The sequence below is a fragment of the Thalia democratica genome, chromosome 8 (genome assembly GCF_965202585.1).
Source record: "Thalia democratica chromosome 8, ktThaDemo2.hap1.1, whole genome shotgun sequence".
NCBI classification, from domain to species: domain Eukaryota; kingdom Metazoa; phylum Chordata; class Thaliacea; order Salpida; family Salpidae; genus Thalia; species Thalia democratica.
Genome location: NC_139172.1, coordinates 35,484,460 through 35,498,301, shown reverse-complemented (window position 1 = coordinate 35,498,301; position 13,842 = coordinate 35,484,460). Strand labels below are relative to the sequence as shown.

Below are 13,842 nucleotides of genomic sequence, written 5' to 3'. Positions count from 1 at the left end.
TTAAGTATACGTTACTTAAAGTTGTAGCTCAAACAGCAATCTTTAGCTAGTTTTCAATCTTTTGTCACAATTTAATAGCAAGTCTACCACAACTTTTAATGCCTTCACTACTAAGACCAATACTATCTCGCTTTACTTGACCCATCATAAGAATAATAATAACATTAAAATTAATTATATTGATAATTTACTTTGGAAAAAAAGAGAATGTTTCAAAATTTTGTTACTCATTATGCGTAAATTGCCTCTACTAAGGTCATTTAAATTCCACCAATATTTATTTTGTATATATTGTGTGTTTAAAAATATGTGATTTTACAAACAGAGTTTAAAAGTTTATTTAAACTTTAACTGTTAAAAAATATTTATCGTTTTTAAATAAAATCTTCACCTTAATGTTTGTTGTTTCAAGTTTAGATAATTTGAAAAGTTCGCTTTGTTTATAATAAAGGTTTTCTTAAAAACAATTATAAAATACTAGATTATATAAAGCCTGCAGAATTTATATGAATGATTTAAAAAAAATATTATCTCTACATCAATAACCAACAAAGTAAGTTATTTAGGTTTAAGGTAAAAAAATAAGTAGTAGGTGTACTAGTTGTTTAATATTTGTAACTAATGTAAGTTAAAAAAAGTAAGAAAAAAAAGTTTTTTAAAGTTTACTTGTTTTAGTTTATTCGCTTGAACATAGTCATAAACAAATGTTTAAAATTAAAATGTTGTTAAAAGGTGAATAACTTGATTTTCTAAATAAAAGAATCAGTGTTTAAAAATAACATTAGCTTATTTAATCAAAAACATTGAAAAAAAAAATATTTAAACAACTTTTGAAAACTTGTAAATTAGTCTTGATATGTATGCATTACAAAGCATATTTTACACTTTGAATGTGAAAGAGAAGCTAAAATTGATATCAATGTAAGTAGAGTAAAGAGAAATTAAAAATCGTACATAACTATTAAAATTATATAAAGTGTATTTTCAAAATTTTTAACTTTATTGAACTATTTAATTTAAAAAAAAAGCATAAACAAATGTAAAAATAAACGATTAATGAATAAAATTACATATAGAAAAATATCAGATGTGAATTTTAGATAAGTTTAAAAATAAGCAGATTAGTTATTTGCTAAAATTCTCAGTGCTGTAAAAAATTACTTATTATCAAAAAAACAAAAAAGCTTTTAAGTTAAAAGTGTCGGCTAAATAGTTTTGGTTTCAAAATAAAAAACTGGTTTACTTGGAATAATTATGTATTAATTGTTAAACAGAACCAAAAGTTATCTTAAAAAACTTTATATACATACATATATACATTACGCAAAATTTTCAGTTTCTTGTTACTATGTTCAAGTAAATAACTGGAAAATTGTTCTGAATGTATATAAACATTCAAACAAAAGTATGTTTAAATATTATTTTTTTAATTGATTATAAAAACCTACAAAACAATGTTTTAAATTATGATGTTTAAAAACGTTATGTTTTGCAAATTCAAATTATCGTAATGAAATTTTATCAAAAAAACTTGTTATAGAATACAAGTTAAGAGTGTAATACTTAAGTTAAAATTATTAGATACTGCAACAAAGGGATATCTTCAGCCAATTTATTTATGACAATAAAATGTGTAACCCAAAATATTATATTAAAAAAACATTTTTTAAAATAATTAAAACAACTTAATTTAGTTTTAATTTTATCTTAAAAAACTAGACTGTTTTTGAAAAATTATAGTAATCGCATACTTATTGCTTCTTCTGAATTTTCATTTGAACTGCTTTCAACGATTCAGTCGACCCAATCCAGGTTGCCCAGGTCAGCCCGTTCCACTGTCGGTAGTTTCCCGGTTTTTGATACTCGCTGTTCACCGCGCCGTTTTGACAATTTGAGTACCACCAACCACCGCTGCCTCCCTCCTGCACTGCGCAGTTTACGCCAGGCCATGTGTCATGGTCTCTTTCTTTTGTTGAAAACTTCATGCCTTGGACATTCCAACTCGACATTGAATCACCTAGTAAAAAAAAAGTCGAAAATTTGTTTGAATTTCCGTTTGCACACAGTCTGGAGTGTATAGTGTGTATTTAGTACTCTGTCATACGGTAGTAAAGTAAAAGAAAATTAGCAAACAATAATTTACATAACTTGTAATACAGAAAATTTACCCCCATGGGTAAATTTACCCAAGGTTAAGAATCGCTGGTCTAGATTTTATTGAGTGAATTTAGTACTCTGTCATACAGTGGCAAAGCGTGGGATTTGTCGAAAAAAGCAGGAAAATAAATCAAACACCTTTCACATCAGACGACTTCGTCGTGTCCTTAGGAATGGGTGGGAAAAAATACTACCGACGAGGATCAGGAAGTGTCGAGACACAGGCTTCGCTAAAAAGGTCATGTTTTGAGGGGACACGGTCAAAATCCACCCAGTCAAATTCGAGAACCGCTTACCAATCGAGGGTAAGGGGTAACAGTGATAGTGAAAAATAAATAAAAAATAAACTAAAAAATGCAAAAAATATATAAAACAAATTAATAAACAAAGAAAATTAAAGAAAAAATTGGGTGGATTTTGAACGCGGGTGGATTTTGATAGTATACCGTTTTGAGGATAGGCGACGAGAAAGTCCAAATTTCTCTGTTGTTAAGTGAGTTGGTCGTTAGCAGACGCAACTTCAGTCGTGTAACTATACATTTAAAAAAAAAATGCAAAAAACGACCTAAAATATTTGTTGCCAAAACCGATGAGTGGGAGGAGCTTGTCAATGAATGTGACAAATGACAATCTTCTATCTAAAAAAGAATGGAAAAAGAGAGAAAAGCAATACTTTAGGAAACCTAAACAGATGAAGAAGTTGCAATTAAAACAGACTTTATTTTATTTTAATGTTCATTTTTTTGTTTACTAAAGGTCATTTATTAAGTAAGATTTTATATAATTTAAAGCAAACTAGAAATTAACACTGCTACAAAAATAAAATCGTATAAGTAAAAACTGCATACTTAGCTTGTGCAAACAAAAAGTTTTCAAAAATTACATTTTCCTTATAATTTTTTTCTATCACTTACCTGCTGTACCAGAATATCCACCAAATGTCAACCTAAAATATTCTTCCTCATTTCCGATTTAGAATACGCTGTAAAAAGGTTGGAATAATGGAAGTAGAAAATTAAAAAAAACTATAGTTCTTGGCATTTTAAAAGTATCTTACGTTTTACATTTTTAAGAACTTAGCAGCTAAAATCAGTATTTTGCTCACTTTTATTCTAAAATTGTTTAATTCTTATAGAAAGAAACACATTTGTTTATAAAAATTTTAATGTGTAGTTAAGAATCAAACAAAATGTTTCTTATAATTTCAATTAAAGTTTTATTAATCTGATATTAAAAAGCGAAATATTACCTTAATATAATAGAAGGTGTTTAAAACTAACTCATATAGAGCATATGCAGTATATCCGTTGAATCTTTCAAAGCTGAATTTTAGTTTGTAGTTCTTTTCTTTCATCAAGTTGTAGATATTTGTTAGACCTGTAATTTATAAGTATAGAACAATAACATGGACATAAAGTTTTTAAAGCAAGTGTTAAGAAAATAAATCGTTTATAAACAAATAGCATTATAGCATTTAAAAAACTTCGTAACTTATTTTTATAAATATCTTAAAGTTTCTTATTTTAAAATATTTAAATTGTTTCTTTTAAATGCTTCACCAAATGGTATATGTATATATCATTGTGAAATTACATAAAAAAAAACGTTTCAACTGTTCTTAGAAGTTTTTAGCAAAGATCTGTAATCTTACCAAGCCAATACTCTGTTTGTTTGTTTCCAAATCCTGCGACATACTCTGACCAGGACCTAGCGTAGTCCACTGAACCGTCAAAACGGTTGTTGATCACCTTTTAAGTTTGACATTAAAAAAAATTCTTAGTAATAAACTTTGATAAATAAGTTATATACTTTAATTAACTAGAACTTAAAATTAAAAGAAACTGTTAACTTACAGTCCATGCGTGATGTTCTGATTGCATGTCACAAAAGACCTGAGCAGATACGTTGTCATCAGGGTAGATTGTGTAAACGCCATTTTGCACGGAAGAGTCCGACTGCTTTATTTCGTCACAATCTCGGGGTTTCTGAATATTTTATAAACAAAAATTTATGCATTAGAATATGAACGCTAAGTATGCGTAAAATATAAACTTTATGAGCTGTTAATATAAAAATCAACAGCCATCATGTTTTTAGACAAATTTAAAACCAATATTAAAAGCGTCGCAAACTTACTTTACACCCTGTTTTTTCTGTTACTAAAAGCTTTCCGTCTTGACAAGTCACTTTATCCACTCCTTTTACAACAAATCCTTCATTGCATTTAATTTTCAAATCACTTCCAGATGCTACGATGCTTCCAGTTGGCTTGTCAAACTTTCCGTTTGAAATTTCAGCATCGACTAGACAAGGGTTTCCTGAAATAAAAAAACTACATTATCATAGTTAATGTTTGAAATCTTTATACTTCTTCCTTAAACAGGAATGGTAATAAGGTCTCTCAATTCATTGGAAAACCTACAAAACCAACCTCCCATATGAGAATACGTCAAATTTTTCAAGAATTCATGATCGCTCTTCAGTTTGTTAAAACTTGTTTCAAGCTTTCTTGTGTAGTTGGTAATTAAAATAAGTTCGCTCTTAAGTTGCTGGTTCTCCTCGTTGATAATTTTAACTTCTGTAGTATTGCAGTTTGCACCGGGTTCTCCTGCAGTGTTATGTTTTTAATTATTAAAAGTTTTTTACCTTTAAACTTATTACGTAGGTAAATTCTACAAAATTAGAAGTTGTTTAATATTCAAAAAATTTTTTAATATAAAGTAACAGTAAGTAACTTTAATAAGTTCATTTAAAATACTCATTGTGTAAATAAATTTTGTTTGCATAGGTTTAAGTTTTTAGTATTAGAGTAAAGTTTTATGGCTTAAGTTCAAAATTTGTTCAATTTCTCTTATTGTAAGAAAACTTTTACATTCACACGTGTATAGTGTCGACATTTTAAACTTGACAATTATAAAAAAGTGTAACTAATGCAAAAACTGTGTTGTAATAATACTACAGTTGTTAAGTAACATTTAAGTAAAAAAAAATTTAATACATGTAGTAAGGTGCTGCAGTAAACTTATTAAACTAATAATTTGCTAAGTTTGGTTTAATGTTTAAATACTTTTTAAAGTGAATACTTAATACTTGTTTATCAAACGAAAAATTAAAAAGTTAATTGTTTGTTAAAAGTAAATATAAACTTTGTTGAAAAGTCTGCTAACGAAGAAAATTAAGTATGCCTCCAAAAAAAAATTACACAGTTTTAGTTGGTTACTTATATGAATTCCTTTTTTATAAAAACGTAAAGAAAAACTTAATCATAAGTTGTTTTAATACTTTACTTTTGCAAACGCAAGCCAAAGCAGTACACATTGAAATTTTAAATCTTTGAAATAAAAACACATTTAAAAAAATTTCGCACAACTGTTACCTTTCAGGCCCTTTGGACCAACATCACCCCTGCTCCCTTTTTCACCACTCGCCCCCTTCTGCCCCCTTTTTCCGGGAAGTCCCGCACCCGCGAGCAAATTGGACCGACCGCTGTGGGTATTCGGACCGTTCGAGCCGTCCCCGCAGTCAACCGTGGTCCGCAACTTGCATTCCCCGTGGAGTTGCGGGTCGCATTCAGAGGAATGTATGAAAGCGAAAATGAATAACAATATTGCCCTCATTTTTACTGCTACTTTATGTCGTTTTAGTTTAAAAATGTTAATTTGAGTAAAAACTAAAAGCAAAAGTATCTTAGTACTAAAACGTTTATGCTATGTTGTTAAGCTGTTGAATTGTTTCAAAATCTATTTCAAAGTTGTTAGAAATCTGAAAAAGGGTTTGATTACAACTAATGCTATTTTGTGTAATTTTACATGTTTTATTTAATTGTTTTACCTTAATTATACCTGCTAGAACGCATAAACTTTTGAAAATAATAAAACTTTGACAGTAAAAATTAAAAAACTTCTGTACTCAAATATTAAGTTGCGATACTAAAAAAACGAAGAAACTTAAGATTTATGATACTATTTCTAATCTTGCTCATGTTTATATAGAAAACAAAACATAGTCTATTAAATAAAATAAAACTTTAGTTTATTAAAATAAAAAAAGATAAGTATTGTTTTTTTTTAAGTTCAAAATACATACAAATCTTAATAATACTGTAAGTTTATTTTTCTTTTAATTTAGTTTATAGAAAGTTAAAACAATTAAAAGTTAAAGTTTAATTTATTTAACCTGAATAAGATAACAACTTCAAACTCTATAAATTTGTAAAAATAGATTTAAAAAATTTAAAATAAGATTTTTTTAGTTAGTTTACATATATATAGCGCTTTTCAGTCATTTCCAAATCAACTAAGACAATTGTATTCCAGTTTATTGCTTCCTTAATGTTATTAAAAAAGCATCATAAAGATGTATTGCCTTATTAAAACTTTTTGCAAGGTAAAAATAAATGTAAGAAAACCTATTGCAGTTAATTTTTAATACTTATAGTAATTTAGGTTACAAATCTTTTTGCTACCAAACAAAAACTAAACTGCCAAAAACATTCAATTACATTGGTTGTTTACTTACGTTTTTAAAGTATAAATTAAATAAAAGTAGTAAAAATATTTGTACAACTTAAAATATAAAAATAAGAATAATAAAAAATCAAACGTTGTAGTGACTTACAGTACACTAAGTTATTTTCGATATCAATTATAGAATTAACGTGTAAAATTAAACAACATTAGTAACTTTAAAAAGAGATTCAGAAACTTTTCAAAAAGTAAGAAAAAAATAGTCGAAAAAAACTTATTAAAATAAGATGCTAGAAGTAGTATATTATATAAAAGCTTAAATAAAATTCCAATGCTAACTTTAAATTACGTCAAATAAATAAACAAGTAACACTTTCAAAATATTAAATCCTTTTATTTTGAATGTAATTTTTATTACAAACAAAACAAAAAATACCTTGTAGTTATGTACGTTTTTAAAATAACAACAAACTAATATACTATAGTGAGAGGCGTTAAAAAACAATATGTTACAATAATTATTTTTTTATTTCAAAAGAAAGCAATAAAGTCAAGTAGTGCCGATTTAACTAATATCCAATACTTCCAACACAGAGATAGTTCCAATGCAATCGCTAAGTACTAATTTCAACCGCATTAACAAAACACAAGTTTCAGATACGTGCAAAGTAACATGCTTGTTTGAGCTTTCGTTTTAAAATCAAAAATTTTGTAAGTAGATCTGCCGAATGACGTGGTTAGATGTTTTGATCCATCTGGAAATTTTTTAAAAAATTGTAGATATATAATTTAAATGCACAGTTTTGCCATGCCAAAACGTAGGTTTGGTTTTTAAGAATATTCTTTTTTTGGAATGTAATCTTTCGAACTGTACTTTTATTTAACTGTTTTTTAAACATTACCAGTAGTTTAGCGTACATAAAAGTAAAATAAAGGGCAGATAAATACATGTAGGTACTAGTTGTTTTACATTATATATTACTAACTATTTTTTAAGTTTTATAGAGCTTTTGCCATTAAAACTTTAGCTTATAAATATAATTAAAAAACCTTGTTTATCATGTTCGTTGTAGTTTATAAAAAAGGCATACATTAGTATTAAATTTTATTTTATTCAAATCGTTTTTGAAAAAGTTTACTAACTTCTACACACTATTCTACTTAGCTGTTTAAATCGGTTTTAACAAAAATACTTTTTTATTGTATGAATTTTATTTATCGTAACGATATTAGATTCCAATGAGCATTAATAAACTGAACTGGTTCAAATATATAGTAAAATTGTTATATACGTTTTTTATTTGTCAAAGATGCTTCTTTGAAATTTAAAACATTCAGGATTACAAAGCATTAAGTAGAATTGATAATGTTATATGTAAAAACGTTTATTAAATTAATATCAACTGAGAGTTTGGTTGTATTTTGTATATATCTATGTCTTTAACATGTTAGACTTTAAGCTTTGTTACGAGCACTTTTATGGAGTTTCTAGTATCGTTATGTGGTAAAATTAGTATTCTTTGAGGGAGAGTATTAGAAAAAAAAAGTGTACAAAATTTACTAATAATAAACTTAGTATAAATTCCAAAAAAAAAATCACGTATCAGTAGGTGTTTAATGTCTTATAAATTGTACCAAACTAAGCCATATTTTAAATCGATGGAAATGTTATAAAACTTAAAAAGTTTTATTTTTATTATTAATAAACTAAAATAGATGATTTCGACCTCACGCAAATTATCGGGTGTAAATTTTCATTTATTTTATAATGTTTACCAAAAACTTTGAAATATTTAATGAAAAAATCTATTTATTTATTACTACACAGATATAAATAAGTCTTTATGAAATACCTAACTTAAGTATATTGATGATTCAGCATCACCAGGCGAAAAAATAAACTAAAAAGAATGAGCAACTTTATTTCTTGCTTTGGCAACCAACGTTTTATACAAACTTATTTCAAAGTAGTATAAAAAACAGTTTGTTACAAATCTAACAACTTACCGGTAAGCTTACACTTGAACGAGCCAGGAATGAAAAAGCCATATTCGCCGCAAGTCGAGATAGCAGGGCCGTCCGGTGACATGTGATCGGGACAGTGGATCTCAACCTGGTCTCCCCTTCTGAAGGTCAACTTGCCGGTCTGTTCGGAAACGTTCAGCATCGTTGCCTCGTTGTAAAGAGCCGGCAGCCATTCGCATTCGGCTGAATGTTTTGTTTGAAGTTTTAAAGTAAAATTAGATGTTTTAAGTTTTAGTGTGTTGTATCATGTTGTAAAAGTTTTATTTTTAATGTTTCTAATTTGGTTTCTAACAGCGAACTGCGGTTTATTTAATCATATTAAACCTAACTGTTTAAGCATGGTTAGTATAAAATTTAACTTTTTGTTACATTATTGTATTATTAAACAAAGAATAGTGATGTGCAGATATAAGTTTTTAGGAACAAGTTAAAAACTTTATAGATTTTAAGTTTAACTCATGGTTGTTGTGATAAAAATTAGTTCAACTAAAAAAAGTACCAATAAAAACACAGTGAACTTTTGATAAATCTTTAAACTATCTAACTTTTAGTATCTTCACATTCGTAAGCACGGTTTATTTGCAGAGCGTCTTCGTTTGTAAACACTCGTCTTATCTGTAGTTAGTTTATTTTATCAAGATAATACTATGTATATATACTAACAGTCAATTTAATAAACTGAATCGTTGCCTCTAAAATAAGTTTCATCATAGCATTCAAAATACTTAGCAGTTACTATTTCGTCTTTTTTTGTCATAACAAAGTTTCTATAAAATGAACATTTGATGGCTGGATGAACATTTTTAAAAAATAGAAAAAAAAAGTTAACTTTAAACTTAAAAAACGTATAAAGCAAAACAATACAATTCAAAAAAAGTTTGCAAAGTTGTTAGAATTTTATTTTTCAATTAAATTTTATACTTTTAAACAAAACAAAATGGATTAACTTGTTTGTGTAAAATAAAGTATAACAAACAAACTTACACTATCCAGCGGCTCGCCAGTGTTCACATCGACAATGGTGGGTTTGTCGTTTTTAGAAAAGTAGTAGCTTCCGTAGTGCATCACCGACTGTAGGTCGTAGGGAACCCCCTTGGAATCTATGTACCGGTCCATGACTCTGCCGAAATTTCCTTGGTTTTCTGTGAGAGTTTCTTTTCAGTAGTTAAGAGTTGGTTTTTTAGTAGAGAATAAACTTGACATATTACGTGCTTATGAACAAAAACTGTTTTAAAGAACAAGTAAAACAAATATAGCTTTACTTTTATTTTTTTACTGTTATTTATAATAGTTCTGATACTTATCCACTGTTTGAAGTTGATGTTTTTAATTTTTACTAACACTTTCCTAAGTAGAATATTTAAAAGAACTATAGTTTAAAGTTATCACTAACAGATAAAATAAAGCAGTTACAAAAAGTTTATTAATTAAGTTCAACTTTCTAGTTTAATACTACTAAATAGTAATATAAATGTTTTTTTTACCTTCTTCAATATTTTCGTAAAGTATTTTTACGTATTTGTCTCTGTCGGGCCGGGATTGTTCGTGAAAAAAACCAAAAGCGTGCATAAACTCGTGAATAACCGTTTTTTTCCAAACACATCCATCTCCCAATGATAACTAATTTGACATAAATAAATTACTTTCGAATATATGTTTAACTTTAAAGGCAAACGCTTGAAGAAAATTCAAAAACATAAGTTTTTACATTTTGAAAATTCAAAAAAAAAAAGTTTTTAAATTTTGAATTTTGTTTATAATGCAAGTAATTAATGCGGTTATTGAGAGTGAACGGTTGTTTCATTTGGCTGATACAAAAATTAAAAAAAAACACTTGGTGTAGAAACAAAAATAATAAATACTTTATGTTTGTAAAATGTAGTTTAACGAAGAGTTTTCCTATTAATATCCTGTTTAACTTTTTCCTGACATATTTAAATAAAAAAAAATAACAAAAAAAAATTACCTTCAATCTATCAACTAGCTTATCAGGGTTCAACTTACTTCTTGGGCCCCGTTGGACTGCAGCCCCACCGCGGAGTAGCAGCCCTCCCCTTTGATGATCCTCACGTAGTCAGGGTCCACCCAGGACCAGCTCCTCGGTTGGATTCTCAGGCAGGTTTTGAGCGCCACCTCGTCGAATCCCGACTGAATCGTCGGTTTCGAACTTTCTGCTGCGAGGAAAAAAATCGCTGTTTTGTCAAAGGTACTAAAAGTGTTCAGAGTTAGAAGAACTGTTGTTAGCCAACTTTAGTTTGTTACTTTAATTTTTTTCATTTTATTGTCAAAATTTGACAAATTAAAAAAATTTAAGTGATCATTTATTATATCATTAAGTCTAGAAGTCAGTAATCTCTAAAGTAAAAAGTTCACAACTTTAGTTTTTAAAAAACTTAAGATTTTTGATTGTTAGTTATTGACAATGTTTGTTTATAATAATGAAATTAATTTCTGTTCTCATTTTTTTGGTACTGTTTTCTAAATTAAAGTTAAAGCATGACTTTAAAGTTCTCTTTACTTTTTAATAACTATGTATTATCAACAGAACATACTTTTTTGATTTTTAATGGAATAGTTTTTGAATTGAAAGTGTTTTTTAAAATCTAAACAAAAATAAAAACTAACAGTCAACGTGAAAAGTGATGAAGATATTTTTCTACTAGAAACTATAAAACAAAAAAAAGTGCCTTAGTGTTTAATAATACTCAAACTTTAAAACATAACAAAAAACTTCAACTAATAATATAAGTCTTTATTAACCATTTAACCTACTGCTACTAAAGACTAAAATGTTTAAACCAACAAGAACTCACATATTGTAGAGTCGAACACGTAAGGAACGATGACGTTGTTATTCGCGTCTCTTCGCTTCCAGAACATTCTGACGTACTTTGTGACGACTGCTCTCTGATCAACGCCCTGGTTTTGTGACGTCACTGCTCTCTGACCATCATCCTGACTTTGTGACGTCAACGCTCGTTTCTGCTGTTCGTTCAGCTTCATGTCCCCTTGCCAGTACATTCCTGTTTAAGTTTGAAATATAAAATTTTGAAAAATTTTATAAAACGTCCTGAACGTTTTACAAACGAAACTATAGCGTAGTGGTTAAATTAAAAAGTAAGAGAATTATTATTGTAGTTAAACATTAAATTTGTGTTGCTTGATGACGTAGGGATCCTTAAGACGTCTTTGAGTTGGACATTGCCTGAAACGAACCCAGTGGTCGACATCGAAAAAAAGTTTCAATTTAAGTAAATTTATTTCCATACTTCAAATTTTTAATCAAAAGTTATAGTACCATAAAAAAAACTTACTTTTTTATAAGTATATAAAAAATAAAAATACATAAAGAGTTATGCTAACCTAAGATTTTAGTTTTAAACCTAATTTAAAAGTTACATGTTGTAAACTTTCATTGAAAAAAATACTAGGTAGTTTATAGAAAATACACAACTATCTTATTAAGTTACATTAAGATATAAAGTCAGTTTTAAATCAAAACAAATCTTCAACAAACTTAACTTTTAAATCTTAGGCTGACTTTAATGAAAAGTTTGAAAAGTTAAACTACTTTAAAACTCCACAAAAATGTACATAACTTTTTAAAAAATGATAACTTACTATCAACTTTTTTACATCTGTTCACAAACTCCCAGCCTAAATTTTCATCTCTTTTCAGATCATCATTGCAGTTTAATCTGTGTATTGTTGCTTGCTTCGAAGTTTCTAAAATTCCTATAAAACAAAAAGCTAAATTGTTGATTATGAATATTTTTATTGACTTATTTATTTAAAATTTAACTCGTATTGAAGTTATTGTGAACAAACTTTTTACGGAACGTTTTGTAATTGATAAATTATCTTTTAAAGTAAATATATATTTTTAAATTGTATTGTTTCAAATTATATGTTATTAGTTCTTAAATATATATTTTACACTATGATTATCAACTGTGGTAGCTTTATGCATATGTTGCTTGTGTAGGAATAAAGTTAATAAAATGGAACAATGCAAATGTTCCAAATTTCCATAATTTTGTAAACAATCCATATAAACAGTCTGAATTAGGCTAACATTTTAATTTTAAAGCTTAACATAGGACTTTAATTTAACAAGCTTAATATTAGTAAAAAGAAAGCATGTAAAAGCTATCAGAGTCTGTTTAAGTGCAGCGTTTATGTTTATAAGTTTACAGTAAATTGATGAATCTTACTTAAGTAACCAAGTTTATATACTTTTTATGTTGAAAAAAACGCATTGAACAAAAACATTTACTACACTTAAATCCTGATTTTTTGAGAAATTTAATTACTTTTTAAATTAATGAAGCTAGTTATCGAATAATTGACTTTAACAATGTTTTTAAACTTTGAAATATCGAAAGCACGTTTCAAAACATTTTATTAAGTTATATACAGTTCTTTAATTTTAAGTTCTTTAGCTTAAAAATTTCTAATGCCAATGAAAGATTTGTACAAAACACCTATTAAAATAAAAAAAAAAAAACCAAACAGTGTTTAGATAAGCAAGGAAACATATTTTAAACTGTTTTAATTAGATGTAATTTAAAAGTAGTTTGTTTTATTTACACTTTAAAAATGCTTTAGTGTTGACCTTTTTTAAAACAGTTTTAAAAACTATTACCTAAAATGAAAGTATATTAACAAAACTATAATTTTATTAAAACTAACCTAGAAAACAAACTAAATACACAAAAAACATTCTATAATGCAATTTTGTTTTGACATTGCTTTTACAATTGACTAGTAATAATTACTTATATACTTATGCGTCAATAAAAAGTGTTATATATAACGTTAAGAAAAAAAAACAAAAATTTTAAAACTATAGTTTAATTAAATATAAAGTTTTAAATAAAAATTATAGTTTGAATTTTACAATAAATGCCAAAATTAATTATGAATTCCCAAAAGTTTTAACTCACATTAAGGTGATTTTACTATTTTCTAAAAATGTAAATAATGAAAAATTACTTATAGCTTTAGGTGTAACATTATATAACGTACAAAGTACATTACCAAATAGTTAAGTAGCTTGAAAAGTTTTGTTAGTCAACAAAAACATACTTATGTACTGTGTTTTTAAACAAAAAATATTGTTTGAATTTAGTTATATGAAGCAGTGCGTTGCTAAAAGCTTTAATATTTTTTGGTTAGATTAAAGTCGTTTTTT

The 13,842-nt window shown here is 27.1% G+C and overlaps 1 protein-coding gene across 1 annotated transcript; it reads right to left on the bottom strand.

Annotated features, from left to right (window-relative positions):
• Positions 1-8,610: 8,610 nt before the first annotated feature.
• Positions 8,611-10,217, bottom strand: LOC145843185 (zinc metalloproteinase nas-13-like). The gene is made up of 4 exons (XM_082950644.1): positions 10,133-10,217; positions 9,633-9,790; positions 9,194-9,263; positions 8,611-8,831 (listed from the first exon to the last, which is right to left on the bottom strand). The coding sequence occupies exons 1-4, from the start codon at positions 10,215-10,217 to the stop codon at positions 8,611-8,613; spliced, it is 534 nt and encodes a 177-aa protein (XP_082806770.1).
• Positions 10,218-13,842: the final 3,625 nt, after the last annotated feature.

Coding starts and splice junctions, on each gene's coding strand:
- LOC145843185 (XM_082950644.1), bottom strand. CDS start 10,217: ATGCACGCTTTTGGTTTTTTTCACGAACAATCCCGGCCCGACAGAGAC. Junction 9,791..10,132: donor TTACGAAAATATTGAAGAAG/GTAAAAAAAACA, acceptor AAACTCTCACAG/AAAACCAAGGAAATTTCGGC. Junction 9,264..9,632: donor CTGGCGAGCCGCTGGATAGT/GTAAGTTTGTTT, acceptor AACTAACTACAG/ATAAGACGAGTGTTTACAAA.